The 19165-nt window shown below is 44.4% G+C and overlaps 2 protein-coding genes across 3 annotated transcripts in view; one reads left to right on the top strand and one right to left on the bottom strand.

Moving 5' to 3' along the window:
* The first annotated feature begins 619 nt into the window (after nucleotides 1-619).
* On the top strand, nucleotides 620-14602 carry ITGB1BP1 (integrin beta 1 binding protein 1). 2 transcript variants are annotated; one of them, XM_010852044.1, is made up of 9 exons: nucleotides 620-639; nucleotides 5634-5742; nucleotides 6704-6807; nucleotides 9714-9792; nucleotides 11102-11238; nucleotides 12812-12931; nucleotides 13099-13191; nucleotides 13625-13774; nucleotides 14273-14533. In XM_010852044.1, the coding sequence occupies exons 3-9, from the start codon at nucleotides 6736-6738 to the stop codon at nucleotides 14342-14344; spliced, it is 723 nt and encodes a 240-aa protein (XP_010850346.1). In that variant the 5' UTR covers nucleotides 620-639; nucleotides 5634-5742; nucleotides 6704-6735; the 3' UTR covers nucleotides 14345-14533. The 2 variants fall into 2 exon arrangements, with proteins under 2 accessions (XP_010850346.1, XP_010850347.1); XM_010852045.1 differs by lacking the exon at nucleotides 12812-12931 and having other exon boundaries at nucleotides 622-639; nucleotides 14273-14602.
* A 688-nt stretch (nucleotides 14603-15290) lies between these two features.
* ASAP2 (ArfGAP with SH3 domain, ankyrin repeat and PH domain 2) overlaps nucleotides 15291-19165 on the bottom strand; it is a 137756-nt gene continuing 133881 nt past the window's right edge. The window contains exons 27-28 of the mRNA XM_010852043.1: nucleotides 19028-19150; nucleotides 15291-17760 (exon numbers count right to left, since the gene is read on the bottom strand). Coding sequence (XP_010850345.1) covers nucleotides 17686-17760; nucleotides 19028-19150 — 198 coding nt within the window. The 3' untranslated portion in view covers nucleotides 15291-17685. The remainder of the gene's footprint in view (nucleotides 17761-19027; nucleotides 19151-19165) is intronic.

The following is a 19165-nucleotide window of genomic DNA, read 5'->3' as shown; positions in this document are numbered from 1 at the left end:
GAGGCAGGGTCCTGGGACTGCGGCCCCGGTGACGACGGGTGTGGCGTCTGGCCGGTCCTGTCGGAAGGCGATGGGGTGCGAACACCCGCGGGGCTGTTCCCCGCGCCCGGCCGTGATCTGAGCTCAGGGCGACGAAGAGCGGCCTCCTTTTTTTGTGCGGGATCTTGTCGGTTTCTCCGCTCGCTGGGGTTTTCCCCGCAGCGCGGGGCCGGGGCTGTGTCTGTCTGTTGTGCAGCGCACCAGCACGTGGCAGGCGGTCACGACGGCGACGAATACCTGGGGAGCTGGGTGGAGTCTGCGAGGAGCTTTGGCGGCAGCTCTACCGAGGCTCCAGATTTGGCCTTAATCATGTGAGAGTTGGATCACAAAGAAAGCTGATGCGCGGAAGAACTGTGGAGAAGACTTGAGTGTCCCTTGGACTACAAGGAGATCCAACCAGTCAATCCTAAAGGAAATCAGCACTGAATATTAATTGGAAGGACTGATGTTGAAGCTGGAACTCCAATACTTTGGCGATGTGAAGAACTGACCTATTGGAAAAGACCCTGATGCTGGGAAAGACTGAAGGCGAGAGGAGAAGTTGACGACTGAGGATGAGATGGTTGGATGGCATCACTGACTCAATGGACATGAGTTTGAGTAAGCTCCGGGAAGTTGGTGATGGACAGGGAGACCTGGTGTATTGCAGTCCATGGGGTCATAGAGTCAGACCCAACTAAGTGATTGAACCAAACTGATTATTAGCCTTGTGGCCTTGGGCAAGCTGCTTAATAAACTTAGAGCTTTGACTGCCTCATTTGAAAGGGGCTGTAATATTGCAACCTTGCTGGTAAGTAGAGAGGGTCAGAGGTACTGTATATACAGCACAAGGACATATATATATGGCATTTTTTGTCGCTCGGTAGTGTCTGACTCTGCTGTGACTCCATGGACTTTGGGCTTCCCAGGTGGTGTTGGTGATAAAGAACCTGCCTGCCAATGCATGAGATGTAAGAGACAGCAGTTAGATCCCTGGGGCAGGAAGATCCCCAGGATGAGGAAGATCTTCCCCAGGAAGATCCCCATGGATGGAGGCACCAGGCGGGCTACAGTCCTTGGGATCACAAAGAGCTGGACACGACTGAGCTACTGAGCATGGACTGTTAGCCCTCCAGGCTCCTCTGTCCATGGGATTTCCCAGGTAAGAATACTGGAGTGGGTTGCCATTGCTTTCTCCAGGGGATCTTCCCCACCCAGGGATCTGGATCCCTGGGCTCCTGCATTGGCAGGAGGATTCTTTACTGTTGAGCCACCAGGGTAACACACATACATACACATACATATACATGTAGATACCTCTATGTACGTATGTATATGGCAGTGAGCACTGGGCAGCAAATGGTAGGTATTCAGTATGTGGAAGTTGTCATCTGGGTATTATCTCATAAGAAAGTTCTCTAGTTGGCTAGCGTGGCCTCTGTCAGGCTGTGCCAGGCATCGGGTATACAGAGATGACCTAGCCCTGGTCTTTGATGCACTCACAGTTCTGAGATAGTTACAAGTGGTCAGTAGCCGACTCATGCTAAGATCAAGATGTGGAGGACCATCCCTTAGCCCAACTTGGAGGCTTTCTAGAAGAAGTTTGAACTGAGTCTTGACAGTGACCGAAGTTAGCAAATCAAGTAGAAGGTGGAAGAGTATTGTAGGCAGAGGGAACAGCAGGAGCAAAGTGTGGAAACAGGGAGCATAATGCATGCTGAGAACCTCAAGCAGCTGTGCATTCTTTACATATTAGGTGAGTGTGAAGTTGATTGTGGAAGATGAGACTGGAGAGGTCGATGTGAGCCAGGTCAGGCAGGACCAACTGTGCTTGTCCTGGCAAAGAGCCTTGACTTCAGGCTTTAACTTTACAGAGCCAGTGAAAGATTTTAAGTTGGTTACATGGCATCTGACTTGAGTTTTAAATAAATCATTTTAGCTGGAGCTTGGTGATAGATTTGAAATGGCAAGAAGTCCAGCTAGGACTGATACCAGCCAGTGGTCTTAGCCTTCCCTAATCAATAGAAATTGATAAGAGTCCAGTCAAGAAATTCAAGCAAAGCTTGGCCAGAGGGTAGGGGTGTGTTTAGGGGTCAGGCAGGAGGGGTGGCTTTAGGTGGTTTTCCCACCCCTTTGGTGGTGGTCAAATTGCCAACTTCTGTTGGCATCATCAAAAAAGCAAGAGAGTTCCAGAAAAACATCTGCTTTATTAACTACTACAAAGCCTTTGACTGTGGATCACAACAAACTGTGGAAAATTCTTAAAGAGATGGGAATACCAGACTGCCTTATCTGCTTCCTGATAAATCTGTATGCAGGTCAAGAAGCAACAGTTAGAACCAGACATGGAACAACAGACTGGTTCCAATCGGGAAAGGAGTACCTCAAGGTACTCCTTGCTTATTGTCACCTTGCTTATTTAACTTCTATGCAGAGTGCATCATGTGAGATGCCGGGCTAGATGAAGCACAAGCTGGAATCAAGATTGTAAGGAGAAATTTCAGTAACTTCAGATATGCAGATGACACCATCCTTATGGCAGAAAGTGAAGAGGAACTTAAATGCCTCTTGATGAAAATGAAAGAGGAGAGTGAAAAAGCTGGCTTAAAACTCAACATTCAAAAAACAAAGATCATGGCATCCAGCCTCATCACTTCATGGCCAGTAGATGGGGAAACAATGGAAACAGTGAGACTTTCTCTGCTTGGGCTCCAGAATCACTGCAGACAGTGACTGCAGCCATGAAATTAAAAGACACTTGCTCCTTGGAAGGACTGATTTTGAAGTTGAAGCTCTAATACTTTGGCCACCTGATGCAAAGAACTGACTTACTTGAAAAGACCCTGATGCTGGGAAAGATTTCAGGCAGGAGGAGAAAGGGACGCAGAGAATGAGATGGTTGGATGGCATCACCAACTCGATGGACATGAGTTTGAGTAAGCTCTGGGAGTTGGAGATGGACAGGAAAGCCTGATGTGCTGCGATTCATGGGGTCGCAAAGAGTTGGACACGTCTGATCAACTGAACTGAACTGAACTTGGTGGTGAGCGCAGGAGGCATGTGCAGTACCCTGTTTTTGGTCTTCAGAAGTGGTAGTTGGGTTTTTGGTCTTTTTGTGCCTGTCCAGAATTTGCCCCAATTGCACGTGTATTGTTGTTATTGAGTTGCTAAGTTGTGTTCTACTCTTTGTGACCCCATGGACTGTAGCACGCTAGGCTTCCCATCCTCCCATTATCTCTCAGAGTTTGCTCAGATTCATGTCTGTTGAGTCAGTGATGCTATCTTACTGTCTTCATCCTCTGCTGCCCCCTTCTCCTTTTGCTTTCAATCTTTCCTAGTATCAGTCTTTTCCAATGAGTCAGCTCTTTTACCAAAGTATTGGTGCTTCAACATCAGTCTTTCCAGTGAATATTCAGGTTTGATTCCCTTTAGAATTGACTGGTTTGATTTCTTTGCTGTCCAGGAGATTCTCAAGAGTCTTCTCCAGCACCACAATTCAAAAGCATCAATTCTTCAGCACTCAGCGTTCTTTATGATCCAACTGTCACATCTATACATGACTACTGGAAAAATCATAGCTTTGACTATATGGACCTTTGTCTGCAAAGCCATGTCTCTGCTCTTTAATTTGCTGTCTAGGTTTGTCATAGCTTTTCCTCCAAGATATTTGTGCATGCACGCACATGGTTATTTTTAGTTCCATATAGTTTCTTCATATTTTGTTGCTCAAGGAGGCATTTGTCCAGATGCAGGCATTGCAGCAAAGGGTCCCAGGACCCAACCTGTCTCAGGACAGGGTCCCTCTCCCTTGAAATGTCTCCTGGAGGCTGGTGAATTCCTTAAATTGCATTCCACACTTTGTGCATTTTTTTATAGGTTAAGGATCTATCACTTTCATCAGATAATGAAAAAGTATTTCTATGTAACCATAGTCTAGAACAATGCAGGCCCTGTTTGATTCATGAATGGTATAATCTACAGATGGTAGAATCACTGCATCTTGGGTTTAACTGGATGTGGGGCTGGAGAACAGTGAGGGGTTGGTGGTTTCCCACTTTATACTAGAAATAATGTAATTTACTGAAAGGGAGAGGAGAGGAGCAGGTGTGGAGGGGAAGATGGCTTCTGCTTTAGGCATTTCTGCCTTTGATGAGTCTGTGCAACATCCAAGTAGCAGTATCTTTGGCCTCATCTTTATGCATGAATAATTCAGAGATGAGAATGATTTGCTTAATTAAGAACATGCATCAAAATAGTGGCAGATATCAAAGGCTTTCATAAGTGCTTTTCCCCTACAGCTCCTAGACTAATGATGAAAAAAGAAAGTCTTAAGGAGTTGCCAAGGCCTTATAATGTAGTGACTTTCAAATCATTCTAGTATTCTAGGGGTTTGAATAGATGCTCTGGGAATCTATAACAATACTATCAAATTTTTAAAAAATCATTAAAATTGGTGTGTATATATATATATATATGGACTTGAAAGATTATGGTACTTTGTGCTGCTAGGGTTATCCAGTTTTGGGCATACCTTGGAATAAGGCTCTCTTGCCTTCTCTAACGGAAAAGTATCCCACAATGGCGAAGCTCTCATCGGCAACAGAGTTATCCAACAAGTCACCCACCAAAGCTTTCTCAGTAGTCTCCCTCTTTTTACTCTTACGCTCTGTAGCTAGTTCCCTACCCAGCAGCCAGTCATCTTTCTAAAACAGAAATTTGATCGTACCACCTGACTGCTCTTTGAAACCTTCCAGAGACTTCCTGTGAAAGCCAGAATAAAACCCCAGCTTCTGCTGTGGCCTGCGAGGTGCTCTGTGGCTCTGCCTCGCCTGTCCCTGTCCCTCCGCCTCCTGTTCCTAGTCGTCCTGGCGTCTCACTGGCCCTCGCGTCAGCTGGCGTCCCTCAGGACCTGTGCACTTGCTGTGTGCTCCACTCACGGTCCTGCTTCTCCACATCATGTCTGCTCCTGCTTCTCTCAGGTCTTGGCTGTCACCTCCTCAGAATGTCTTTTTTTCTATCTCACAGAGTCACCCCTTCCTTTGATCACTATCTCCTTAACTTGCTTTAGTTCCCCTTAGAGCAATTATTATTTCCAAATAACGTGTTTGATACTTGGTTTTCATGTTGGTCTGGCTGCTCCCTGTAAAAATGAGCCCCCTGGACTTCCCCAGTGGTCCAGGGGTTAGGGCCCCATGCTTCCAGTGCAGGGGGCATGGGTTTGATTCCTGGTGGGGGAACTAAGGTCCCACACCGAAAAAAATAAAAGTAATTAAAAATAAATAAAAAATAAGCTCCCTGAGGTCAGAGACTTTATCTGTCTTATTCATTGGTGTAGTCCAAGCACCTGATAGGGGCTCGCTGGCCACTGAGGAAAGAAAGAATGAATGAATGAGTTGGGTGTTCTTGCTACTCCACAAATGAAGCAAAAATAATAGAAATAAATTGGATGATGGGGCTGATCAAAATGCTTGGGCTCAGGAGTCAAGTCAAAGGTCAGATGCTTGTGAATGGACTTGGTGGGGGGGTTGGGGAGGGGAGTATCTCCAGTTTCACTGGGAGAAACTGTTCATTGGAGAGGGACATTCACTGATTTACTCATTCTTTTCCTTCATCAGGTATCTTGTTTTTCTGTCAAGACCTGACCATGTCAGAGTGAAAGGAAGCTATCTTTGCAGACCGCTCTCTGGAACCTTTGAAGACGGTAGAATAGCATTCGATTCTGCAGTAAGCAGACCCCCTTTCCCTCTGTAGAATCAGTCTTTAGTAAACAATTGTTAGTTTCTCGAATTCATACATTCTCCTGAAAGATGGGTCACAGTTCCCTCATCTGTGAAACGTGGATTCTAACCTCCCTTCTGTAAACCCCTTTGGGGGTTGGGGGCAGAGCCCAGCGGGATACAGGACGCAGACAGACCCGCACAGAACACTTGGAGCAGACTCCGGGTGTCTCCAGATGCTGTGAGGATTAAGTAAGACAGTGTGAAAGCACTTGAACTATGAAACATTTCTCTGGCCAGTTCATCATTGTTCAAGTATAATATGCTTGCTCCTATGAAGTGGGTAAGGAGAAATAGTTCATTAAAGATCCTACATAAGGCTGACTCTGGAATATTTAAGGTCACCTTCCTGGCCTTACTGGAATGAGGCGAGAGGTAGCACCTGACATTATTGTCATGTCTGCCTTTCCCTAAACATAGTTTGCGACTTTAAGAAAAATGCACCAAACCCCAGAGGCGTCAGTGCTTTCAGTTCTTGGCCCTGCTGTTTACAGAACAGCAAGTGGAGATGGTAACTGATCTCAGAATCTTGGTTGATAAACTAATATGTCACATATTTTACTAACGTCTAGGCTTGATTAAAGAGAAGGCAGGCACTTGACTATTTTGAGACTATTTGACAGGTGTCTGGTACCTCAGATTGGGGCTTTTCATACTTCTAGAGACGACAAAAAGGTTCCTACCTTTCAGGTTCACTGGGTTAAAACTTGGTTATTCAAGAAAAGTATAAGAATGAAATAGTATCCAAATTTTGTGGGTTGGCAGGGAATATTTATTTTTTAAGGAAAAGAAGTATACCAGGGAACTGGGAGGAATTGATGATTATTATTTAATTTTATTCCTACTATGTTGTAAAGGGATTTAAAGTTGCTTCTCTCCATATATCTAAATAAAGCTTGCTTTTCCAGAGGAGCGCCTGCAGATCAAGCTATGGTGGAAGATGTTTCGGAAAGGCAAAAAGCGCCACAGCAGTAGCAGTTCCCAGAGCAGTGAAATCAGTACCAAGAGCAAGGTAGGTGGTGGAGCGGAGACTTCGGTCGTAACAGTGAGAACTGTTTCTTCTGAGTGATGCTGCATGAAAGGTACTAAGTGTGGCAGACCTGCTGATATTCTTCAAACTGGAGGTTTTTACATTCTTTTTTTTGCACAAGATACATCCTGCATTTGATTTAATTTTATTTTGCTTTGGAAGATTTTTCTGAAGTCCTTAAATCCACTAATGTAGATGAATTGGGACCTGTGAGAGGTCTCATTGAAACACTGGTCAAGGAAATTGACAGGCAGTCAAGGAAATTGACAGGCGGTCAAGGAACTGGATGTCTTGGATTCTAGGGCTTGACTTGTGTGTGTGTCATTATAATTCTGTGTCCACCACAGGGAGTGAGTTGGAGAGTGAGGCAAATGTGCTGATTTGAGTGTTCAGGGCCCTCAGAGTCCCGAGTCCTGGCCCACTGGACTAGGACTAGAAAACTGAAACTGAAGTCGCTCAGTTGTATCCGACTCTTTGCAGCCCCATGGACTGTAGCCTGTCAGGCTTCTCCATCCAGGGAATTCTCTAGGCAAGAATACTGGAGTGGGTTGCCATTTCCTTCTCCAGGGGATCTTTCCGACACAGGGATTGAACCCGGGTCTCCTGCATTGCAGGTAGATGCTTTACCGTCTGAGCCACCAGGGAAGCCCCCAGGACTAGAAAGCCTTTTTAAAATCATTCTTCACCTTTGTGAGCTCCCAATTGTGAAAGGTGTCTGTGCCCAGAACCTGGACTGGGCGAGGCAGGTGGCAGGAGAGGAGCCCAAGGCCTAGAACCTCCAGGGGGTGCCTCTTGCCAGCCTGGGGGCAGCGCCCTGGGTGAGGATAGCCACACTCAGGGAAGAACATGACACCACTGACACCACTGCCCTGCAGGAATTTCCATCAGGCGGGAGGGCTGAGCTTTCAGCGTGTAGCCGAAACCATGGAAACCTGACATTTTTGGAGACCTGTGCAGTCTGGGAATGGGACGACTATGATTTTCTTTAAGGCATCTAAATTCCTGAAGCTCGTAGAGAATCGCCTGGCTCTTACCTCAGCATGAGGCCCGTAGGCTTGAACTGGGCCCAGTTTCCTGTTTTCTAGTTCAGACAATGGAGAAGGGGAGACGCACGGACCTGCTGCTGGCCGAGTTGGACCAGAGCTCGTGTGCTGATTCAAGGACCTGCCACCCTGGCAGGGTTGGGGGTGCCGGGGGGATCCAGAAAGACCCGTGCTCCTGAGTGAGGTCTTACCCCCAAGTGACGGGGAGTCTCGTGTGGCTTCTATGAAGGCTTGTGACAGTTAGACGTGTGCTCTAGGATGAAGTAAGCTTCTGCTCTTGCATTCAGAACCAGGGGAAATAGGCCAGTTTCTCCCTCCCCTTCCTCCTTGCTCAGGGGGTCGCTAGGTTCTGGCCTTCTCCTGCATATGGGGGTAACTGGAAGCACAAAAGCTCGCTCTGTTACTCCCTTCCCAGAAGGCAGCCTGACTCTGTAACAGCATCTTAATTCCAGGTCCCCTTCCTTCACTCTTTGAATATTCAGGTTTTTTCCAGGTTGTCAGAACCACACAAACGTGATGATGACCCTCTCTGTGCATACAGCTCTGCTCTTGTTTGAAAATGAAAGTCACTCAGTCGTGTCCAACTCTACGACCCCATGGACTATACAGTCCATGGAATTCTCCAGGCCAGAATACTGGAGGGGGTAGCCTTTCCCTTCTCCAGGGGATCTTCCCAACCCAGGGATCGAACCCAGGTCTCCCGCATTGTGGGAGGATTCTTTACTATCTGAGCCACCAGGGAAGCCCAACGTGATGATGACCCTCTCTATGCGTATAGCTCTGCTCTTGTTTGAGATTCCCAGAAATGCAATTATTAAGAAAGGGAAGAAATAAAATTGAAGACTTGATACATTTTTACATTCATCTTGATTCACTTCTTAAACATGAAAATTTGACTGTATTTTTAAAATATAATTTTGATTTGAAGCATAAAAAAGTGATTTTTTTTTTTTTGGCCAAGCCGTGCAGCTTGTGGGATCTTAGTTCCCCAACCAGGGATCAGCTCTTGGCCCCGGCAGTAAAAGTGCTGAGTCCTAACCCCTGGACAACCAGGGAATTCCCAAAAAGTGATTTTTTTTTTAATCAAAGGTTTTTACTTATTTCTAAAAAATTAAGCACACTGAGAGTATGATTCTGTAGAACAAACTACACTGACACGTATGATTCTCTGAATTTTGCTGAACAGTTTCATTGGTTTTTCTTTGTAATTCACATCACAGATTTATATCACAGTTATTCTCTGGTCTGCCGCTCCACCTGTGTTTACCTGCTGGGGCCAGGTAGTAGTTGGAGGCATTGCGATACCGGGGTGAGGGTCAGGAGACGTGGGGTTGAGATCTGGGGTGACTAGACGTAACCTTGGGTAAATCACTTCACCGTTCTGCATCTCTCTACTCATTTACTAAACAGGAGAACACTCCCTGCCTGCATTCTGCACAGAGTTCTTCTTGGGTTCTGTGGAAATAATGTGAAAGTGAAGTATAGATTTTCACATGTGATGTGAAATTTCAAGTCTCAATATGATGTATGTATCAACTATCTTATAAGGCTATAGAGGTAATGGCTTTAATTTAAACGGAAAGTGTTGATCCCAGACTTATTGTGTTATGGGAAGAGCAGTTGGGATTATGGGTTGTTTTTTTTTTTTTGAAGTCTGCTATGGAATTTGTCTTCAAAAGACTCTGTCGCAGTCGATCTGCATGAATAACTGACCTGATTTTATATGTGTTAATTCAGTGATCGTAAATAAGTCATTTGAATGTTTGGTAAAAAACTTGAAAGAAGATAGTGCTTCTGATTATGTTTAAAACGTGTGTGTGTGTGTGTTTGATTGTTACTTCTCAGTCTGTAGACTCCAGCCTTGGGGGGCTCTCACGGTCCAGCACGGTGGCAAGCCTCGACACCGACTCCACCAAGAGCTCAGGTATGGACGGAGGTGGGGTCGTTCATCATCTCGGGCTTTTAACTGAGGTTCACATGGTTTTACCAGAGTGGACGAGGAGTTCTTGAGTATTTGGGGTTTTCTTTCTCCGCTCTGTCATTTTTGATAAGAGTTCAGAAATGGCCCAGGATCTGGTGGAAGGAGGGTTGGGGTGAGGAATGGGTAGTGAAAGCTATGGGAGCAAACTGCTCGTAATGGTTGTGGAGCGAAATTATGTGTGGCTACTTGGTAGTGACAGTTTAGAAGTATTAGAATAGCTTTGTTAAGAAGTGGGCTGGTGGAGGGTGAGTTATTTTGGAGTTACATTGTTTGCGGGGGATAGAACAATGTCCTGCTGATTAAAAAGACTAAGGAGCCTTGTTCCCAGAGATGTACCAGCTCGTTAACATCAGGAGCACACGGTTATAAGCAAGGGTCTGTCACTGGCCCTTGGAAACATTTATGCAGCCTCCTGAAAGACAGCTCTCTAGAAATCAAAAGGTGGCTTCTGACCCACCTGTTAGCTGGTGTCTAATTGGAAACCTACTACATTCATTTTGTTACACAAAATCCTTCTTCTTTTGGGATCACAGACAACTCAGTCCATGCAAGGTGGTGAGAGCAGGAGAGGTGTAAAAGGGGATATGGTAGCATAAGGTCTATTGTCTTTATCCAGGTGCTTTGAAATATTTAAAATGTGGGCATCTTTGTGTTACATAAACATGATCTAAGAATGACCATGGTATTCCCTTACTATGTCAGATGTTGTAAATCCTTTGTGGTACCTTGTACTGGCTGGACTTTATGGCACATGGAGTTCTTCACCTCTTACCATCTGGTCCTGTCTGGCATTACTTCATCTACACTGGGGGAAAGAAAGCCTGGTCTTTTCTGGCTGAATGGTAGATCAGGTTTCCTGAATCAGGAAAGAAAGTTAAAGTTCCCATGGGAAAGTGGGAGAAGAAACCAAAAAAATAATCAAATGTCATATGCATTATAGAGGTGCTCAATCATTGTCAAGTTGACATTTTAGTTTTTCTTTTTGATGAAGTGAAGGCTATTAATACTTAATTTATTCCTACTGAGATTTTATACATTTAGTACATTGTGAGTCACTGAGGGAAAGGTTAGTGAAAATTCAAGTTCTTTCCCATTACATCAAAAAGTTTGCATTTAAAATTCTTAATTTTTATTAAAGTTTTAGTTCTAATGATACAGGCGATTTCTTGTGTGGGGAGGGGTTAAAGATACCCTGTAACGCAGCTGTTTCTTTTGAAGTCTTACTCTTAAACGATTTTTCCTTCACCTTTAGGACAAAGCAACAACAATTCAGACACCTGTGCAGAATTTCGAATAAAGTATGTTGGTGCCATTGAGAAACTGAAACTCTCAGAGGGGAAAAGTCTTGAGGGGCCACTGGACCTGATAAATTATATAGATGTTGCTCAGGTAAAAAAAAAAAAAAAAGAATTTTTTTTTTCTCAGATTTTGGGGTGAATTCGTGGCTTTGGAGACAGATGCCACTCTTCCAGTCTCTTCACTGCTTCTCCTGAAGCCACGCTTTTATCACTGTTAAGATGTCACTGAGCGCGGTGGTCAGAGGAGGGACCTGGGGACCGAGTCATGGAGGAACACAGGGACTTAGTTCCTCCCTTCAAACAGTGGATTTTTACTCTTTCTGGGGCCGACTGAGGAGGTCTCTTTGTTTAAACGGGGAGCTGAGCGCAGTGAGCGAGTGCACACCACAGGCTTAGCTTTAGAGCACTCTGGCAAGTCTTAACTGTGTCTCCATGGAACTGTTTTCAGTTATTTGAATGAGCAATCTCATTCATGGTGTTGAACTCCCATCTCTCTCTATTCATACCCTGTCTCCAGCAAGGATTGAGGTGAGGTGGGTTTTGAAAATATATCCAGGCCGAGAAAATAAAAGAATAAATTCATCACGAAGGAAAATTCAGAGTGAAAATGAAGACAAAAGTGTCAGGTTTGTGCATCAAGTATTGTGAGGTCGGTACTCTTAGCAGTGAAGGGAGTGGATGAGCTGGAAGCCTGACTCTGGCCACAGTCAGTTGCTCCCCGAGTCTCTAGAAGATGGAACTGCCATCTTTGTGTTCATGAACAAAGGGATGTTACTGCAATGGGAAGGTTCCCTTACCAAATTTGTAGCATGTCAGTCACTCTTAAGATCATGTGGTCTCTTAACGCACGGAGGTGAGCTCGGTTCATATGCCGTTCGTGTCCTCCTGAAGGAAGTCTCCTCTGTCTGAGGGGAAATCAGCCAGTCTCATCTGCCGTTGACCAGGCAACTAACACGATTATCCCAGCATTTTACTTTGGAATCTATAAAGTCATTCCAGCATTGTGCAAGCAACAACTAATAGTCTCCTGAAAGTTTGCTAATAGCACTCCCCCCGCCCCCTACAAAGTACACGAGGATTATTTTCACACTGACGGACTGCTCAGTCTTTCACAGCACTGTAGAACTGGGCTTGTCAGAACTTCACGACTGACAGTAGCATTGCTGTGGGTTCTTGGAGTTGCTTTACCCTGTGTGAGAGGTGATAGGCATGAGGGTGTGCTTGCGTCTGAGGACTCGAACTAAGGTCGGTGGACACAGCTCATGACTGTAATTTCTTCAGTGTAGGCAAACGGTTCCACAAAAATGTCGACCGTGTGGAACATCTACTGATGGCTGACAGTATCGTATTTGTTGTAGAGAAGGCAAGTCAGGCACACTAAGCAGATAAAATGTGATATTCTGCTAGGAAAACCATCAGGCATTATCTGCTGTCTTCCTTGTTTCTGAAGAGCTCAAAGTACTGATGGATGTTTTCAAGAGCTGAAAAACCATTTGTCAAGCTGTATTTATTCGCCCAAAGCCCTGGGACACTGGGATAACCAGACATATCATCACCTGCGTAGGATATAAACTGTTTGAGAGTGGTTCCTGCAGCATGTTTCCTATTATTTAATGTGCTGGCGTTACGGTAAACTTTGAAAAAGGAGCCTTATGTTTTTCTAGTGTAAATATATAAGCCCCACGGGTATCTGTGAGGAGTGTCAATTTACAAACAAGAACCATGGAGCACATGGATCTCAGTTCTGGTCAAATTTGTGGACATCTTACTTAAAAAAAGAAAAGGTGAGGGGGTATTTCTTCTGCCTCTTTGGAGAGAAGAGGGCGGGGCTGTTGTGTGCCCCACATTCTTTAAAGGGTTTGGGTTTGCGATGGCCAGATGCTAAAATTGACTAATCAGAATCAAGAAGGAAACATGATTTTTTAAAATGTAATTTATTTTTACTTTAAAGCAAGATGGAAAGTTGCCCTTCGTTCCTCTGGAGGAAGAATTTATTATGGGAGTTTCCAAGTACGGTATAAAAGTGTCTACATCAGATCAGTATGTAAGTAATTTAATTAAAGGGGAAAATGGGTTTTACGTGTTGGGGAGTTCAGACCAGGAATCACAGCACAGGGCCCAAGCCCACCCCCACCCCCTGTCCCACCCCACACCCACGGCTGGTCCATCATGCGTTTTCAGCTTAGGACCCCACGCCAATTCAGAGCAGCTGTCAGCTGGGTGTAGAAAACAGGGCCGTAGATTTAGATTGTCTGTTTTCTTAGAACTTACGTAGGGAGGCATGATTCTAAAGGCAAATTGGCCCCTAACCAAGCTCACCAGAATGTCCCTTTTGGTGAAAAACCTGTAAAAACTGTGTTCAGCCAGATAGACCCATGGATGGATACATTCTGTTTAAAGCCTCACGGTAAATTCTGCAGTGGAAAATGTGGACATGTGAAGACATAGCACGGTTCTTCTTCCCCTGACCTCTGCAGGACGTTCTGCATCGGCACGCTCTGTATTTAATCATCCGGATGGTGTGTTATGATGATGGTCTCGGGGCAGGAAAGAGCTTACTGGCTCTGAAGACCACAGATGCAAACAACCAAGAATACAGCCTGTGGGTTTACCAGTGCAACAGCCTGGTAAGGTTTTCAGTCTCCTTGGTTACTAGTCTCATTCATCAGACCAAGTGGTGAAACCATATTATTTAGGTTTTTCAAAGGCAGGAGAGATGCTGTCTGCCACGTTGTCTGATACCTGGCATAAGGGAAATGCATGTATCAGACAGCAGGTCAGCCAGCGGACCAGCCTACTGCAGGCTGTGAGCTGTTAGCCCAGAACCAGCACTCCTGCCTCTTGAGGGAATGCAAAGCAGGTGAGCAGAAGGGGTGTGTCGTCCACCAGCAGCCCCACTTTCTTGCACCTCGTAGTCCTGACTCGTGAGGGTCCCTCCCAATGGCCGCGGGTCCTGTGTTACTGCGTGCAGTTACTAAAGGGGCCCAGGAAGTGGTGACCCAGGCAGGCCGTGTCCTGGATGTCCCCACGCTGGTGGTTTGTAGGTTTAGGACAGGTATTAGGAGGGTCTGATCTAGTTGGGGAACAGACTTACTATTTCTTTTACTGTATCTTCACTTATGTAGGAACAAGCACAAGCAATCTGCAAAGTTTTATCCACTGCTTTCGACTCTGTATTGACTTCTGAGAAACCTTGAATTCTGCAGTCAAGGAGGAAGTAAGCTTCATGTTCAGCTGTTTTCTCAATAGTTTGTTTCCAGTCTACAGTTTTGAACTGTTACAGAAATATGAGTGATCTTTTGCTCTGGATTTTCTGAAGAAAATGCAAGTGTATAAAATACCAGTCATTTGTTTTTCTAGTAAAATGTGTCTTATTTAACAGCCAATTAGCTCATTGAAGTTACCTACCTACTGGAACTAAAAGAGCAACATCTTTTGTTGCTTTTAGACACAAATAAGCCTAATGACTTTTATGTGTTACAGAAGCACTCTCGATGAGTAATGAGTATGGAGAACTTTCTGAGGAAGACCTAGGTCACCTGTCCTGCAGCACTGGCTGGCGATGCAGTCTCACCAGCTCAGAGCTCTAATCAGGCAGAGGTCTGGTCCAGGGACCCACGAATCATGTTGGTTTGAAACAGTGATGCTGTCAACTCAAGTCACAAAAAGGGAAACTTTAAAAGGTGTATTGTCAGGATAACCTGTTAGCAAACCACAATATAAATCACAGTAATTATCTTTGAAAACCCTCAAAGATTACTGATCATGTTAGAAGTCATACACTGTGAAGAATTTCATGTTCAGTAAACTAGTGTATTTTTTTTTAAAAAAGACTTTTTATATACAGTGCTTTACTAAAGACTAAAGGGGGCTTCCCAGGTGGCGCTAGTGGTAAAGAACTTGCCTGCCAATTAAGGAGACGAAAGAGACATGGTAGTTCTATCCCTGGGTTGGGAAGATCCCCTTGAGGAGGGCATGGCAACCGACTCCAGTGTTCTTGCCTGGAAAATTCCATGGACAGAGGAGCCTGGTGCGCTACAGTCCATGGGTTTGCAAAGAGTCAGACACAACTGAAGCAACTCAAAAGATTAAAAACATGAAAAACTGAACACTCAAAAGATTAAAAACATGAAAAACACCATGTCCATTTAAAAGTATTTTATTTTTTTCCAGTCAGATGACTAGTTAACAAGAAGAGTAAACTTATTAAACATGCTCTAATTAGGACAATGAAAATAACTGATTTAGGTTATACAATATATACAGTTGCGCTGCAACTAGACGGAAATAATCGAGTGAATGAATTGAATATCATACATCTCAGATAGCATCCAGGCTGCAGTCGTGGTTCCCACCCTTCACAGATCACACGCTAACCATTAGTCCGTGGACAGATTTCTGAGTTGCCATCCCTAGAGGTCAGACCTGATGGAGGATGGCATGCCAAATGCCAGAATCCTGCAGCTGAGGTCACAAAACGTAAACTTTAAATATAAATAGATTATCTACAGTGTTTTCCTTTTTCTCAGTTGCTTTTTTTTTTTTTTTTAATTTGCAAAGAGCAAATAACTAGGAAAGGACATCATTAGTAGGGAAGTTAATATAATTTCTCTTCTGGTAAGAGTAATATTAATTACTGCACAATAGCACCACCAAATTGTAGACTGGGAAAATATTTCCTAGGTATTTATGTGTGTACCAGTGACCCTGATGTATCAGTTTGGGACTGGTGTTCCACTGTTGATATGGATCAGCTTTAATTCCTTACATAGCTGGCACCAAGTAGGCAAAAGGCTGACTGAGCATAAGGTACAGATGTGGGAGGGCTGTGCTAAGATAGACACATGAAGTGCACTGTGCAAAACAGCTGATGACGTCCTTCAGTCTGTGAGAGAAGTAACTAGATGAAGGGTTCAAAAACAAGTGAACAATTCGTGAAAACAGATGTAGTGCTTAAAAACAAAAAGGAAATAAAGACTGTAATTACAGATCTAACACATTTTTACCCAGAACTTTGAAAGGCAAAAACGCAATTGCCATACAACATCGTAAAACATTCCAGTTTGTTCTGTCTTCCTTTATAATATCAATGAAAAAAAAAATACAATGAAATAAAAAAAGCTCTACACTCAACAAGAGTCTTGCATAATAAAGACAGGCTGCTTCAATCAAATGTACCATCATGACATGCAGAAACCGCATCGTTGCCTTGCTTTCCAAGCCTATCCTTAAATTTACCGCTTTTGGTAAAAATCTAAGTTGGCATCACATGCCTATTTATTCTCAGAGAGCGCCAAATTTTTCAACATACCTACTCTGAATCTTACGCTCACCATGACTAAGAAGAGGTATGATAGTCAAGTTCATTAAACCTAATGAGTTTTTATTTTATTGTATACAACCTAACCCCCACCCCCTGCCCCCAGTAGCTTAAGTTTAAGAATGATATGATGGGACTTCAACAGGAAATCCAGATGTCTGGGGTTATTTTATTACCTGGGACCTACAGATTTCTGATATGTTAGTGATTACAAACAAGTGGACAGATTAAATTGCAAGACAGTGTAACTACCATTCCTGTTGGTATATTCTATAAACACAAGACACTAAATCGAGGAAACGTTCTCTCGAGCTAGGAGGGAAGGCAGCGGCACACTCGGCAGGAAACAGCGAGGACTTGGTGACGGTACTCTGGCTGTAGCCAGGGGGCTCGAGAAAGCGAATCCCAGGACACCTAAAGCGCATAAACTAGCTTTAAGAACTGTGTCACCATCCGTCATCTTTAGTTTTGAACCGAATTCAGGAAATGCAGTTTTATACAATCTGGAGCTGACGTATGCCATAGCAAACCATCTTTAGTTGGCTTAGGTAGGCTTGTTCATAATAGTTTACACACTCATGCAGGACACAATGACAGCTGCAACCTCGCACACCAGGTGCTGGAAAATACGCTTACGTGTAGGATCCCAAGTTGCTTTAAATAAATGTCAGGTGGATTTCAAAGGAAAACTTTCAAGGTATCTTTAAAAAAAAAAGTCTTTAAAGGTGAACTGAAGCATTTTATCTAGAAAGTGCAGGTTAGCTGCAGAATTGGAAAGCAAAAGTTTACTGGCTTTCTAAAAAGAATAACTGTGCTAAAGGTCACCGAGTAAAGAAATGGGCCAAGAAAAGCAGGACACATTTCTTCCCAACACTCAAAACTATTTTGAGGTTCAGCTAATGCTGTAGATTCAGGCTTGATTATGTAGTTAAAATCACTTTTCGGAAAAAAAAAAAAATCACTTTTCAGTTCACCTCTTAGGAAATTGAGTTTTTCCTAATAAAAGTATAGCAATGTTTCATGAAAAACACAAAATATAAAAACAATTCATTGATATATATATATATAAATTGGCTTTTGAGTTTATAAAGCAGAACAGTGGCATTAGAGAAAGTGGGTACATTACAAGTCATGAAACAGGTTATCTGGCAAGAGTACTGGTACCAAAAATGAAACAGGACATGACTTTTAAAAGAAGTGTTTTTCTTCAGTAGCAATTCAGTCAGCAATAAAGTGCACAAAAGACACAGGAAATGCTCCCTTGCGACTGGGATCTCCGTCAATGTGGCCGATCTGAAATGAATACAAGGTTAGGTGGTTATAAAAATTCTAAATGCTGGAAACTCTGAAGGGCATTTTAGCATTTGGAGGGGGAAAAAAAAAAGACTGTCTGGAAGAACTTCTGGGAAAGAATTACTTGGGTAAAACATCTGAACTGTTGTTTCTTCCACTCACATTTCAAACAGTCCCTGCCTACTACTCGGAACTCCTGTTCAAGGGCAGTCGGTGCCCTCAAAGATGCCCCCACCACAGTCCTGGCAGTCTTGGGGGGCACATAGGACAGGATCTGACCACCACCCCATCTGTGTTTTTGTTTTTTTTAATAGACGAAGGGACTGAATGTCAGAAGTTTGTGAGCTTCAAAGTCACAGAAAGTGGCAAACACGAGGGAGCCCTATTTAAATGTAGGCAAGCATTTACGAGACTTCAGTAAATCATTCACTTTTGCTCTGGGAAAATTATGTAAGTTCTATATCAAGTCTGATCTCGATGTAAATTAAGTAGGTAAGCAAAAGTCTAAAAGAAAACCACCAAAATTTAAATGTGTGTGTGTATGTGTGTGTTTTTTTATGAGTGGAGGAGCCCTGGAAGTTATGGGCAGCATTTCCGTACTTGATACTTTAAAAAATATATCTTATTCTTTTGGCCATGCCATGCGACTTGCAGGATGTTAGTTCCCTGACCAGGGATTGAACCAGGGGCCACGACAGTGAAAAACACCAAGTTCTACCCACTAGGCCACCAGGGAACACCATGCTGTATATTTCTATTTAAAAAAGGCTCAGAGGCTGGCTGTGACTTCAGGTTTCCTGGGTGGCTCAGCGGAAAAAGAACCCCCGCCTGCCAAAGCAGGAGATGGAAGAGACCCAGGTGTGACCCCTAGGTCGGGATGACCCCCTGGAGAAGGAAACGGCAACCCACTCCTGTATTCTTGCCTGGGAAATCCCATGGACAGAGGAGCCTGGCGGGCTTCAGTCCATGGGGTTGCAGAGAGTCAGACACGACTTAGCAACTAACTAAGCACACATCCACTGCTGGTCAGAATCTAAAGGTTAAAAAGCACTGATCTGTCGCTGCACTGCAGAGGAGGCAGCAGCCCGAGACTCCCAAGGCCACATCCTCCTCGCAGACGCTCAGGTGCACTCTGGAAATTGCAGCCCACGTGGCCCACCCACGAGGGGGAACCCCTCAGAAGTAGGGGGAAACGGAAAGGACAGCTGAAGCTGCTCAGGGCAGGGCAGCCTCACCTGGGGAAAGACCCCCTCAGGCCCAGACTCACCCACCACTCCTGGTCCTCCTCGCCATCCACGATGATCACATCCCCCTCAGAGAACGTCAACTCGTCGGGGTTGTCGGCCACGCAGTTGTACAGGGCTTTGACCCGCTTGGGCTTCAGCTTGGTCTGCGTCAAGGAGAA

Source organism: Bison bison, unplaced genomic scaffold, assembly GCF_000754665.1.
Source record: "Bison bison bison isolate TAMUID 2011002044 unplaced genomic scaffold, Bison_UMD1.0 scf7180017864307, whole genome shotgun sequence".
NCBI lineage: Eukaryota > Metazoa > Chordata > Mammalia > Artiodactyla > Bovidae > Bison > Bison bison.
The sequence above is the reverse complement of the archived record's forward strand: the minus strand, read 5'-3'. Positions and strand labels throughout refer to the sequence as shown.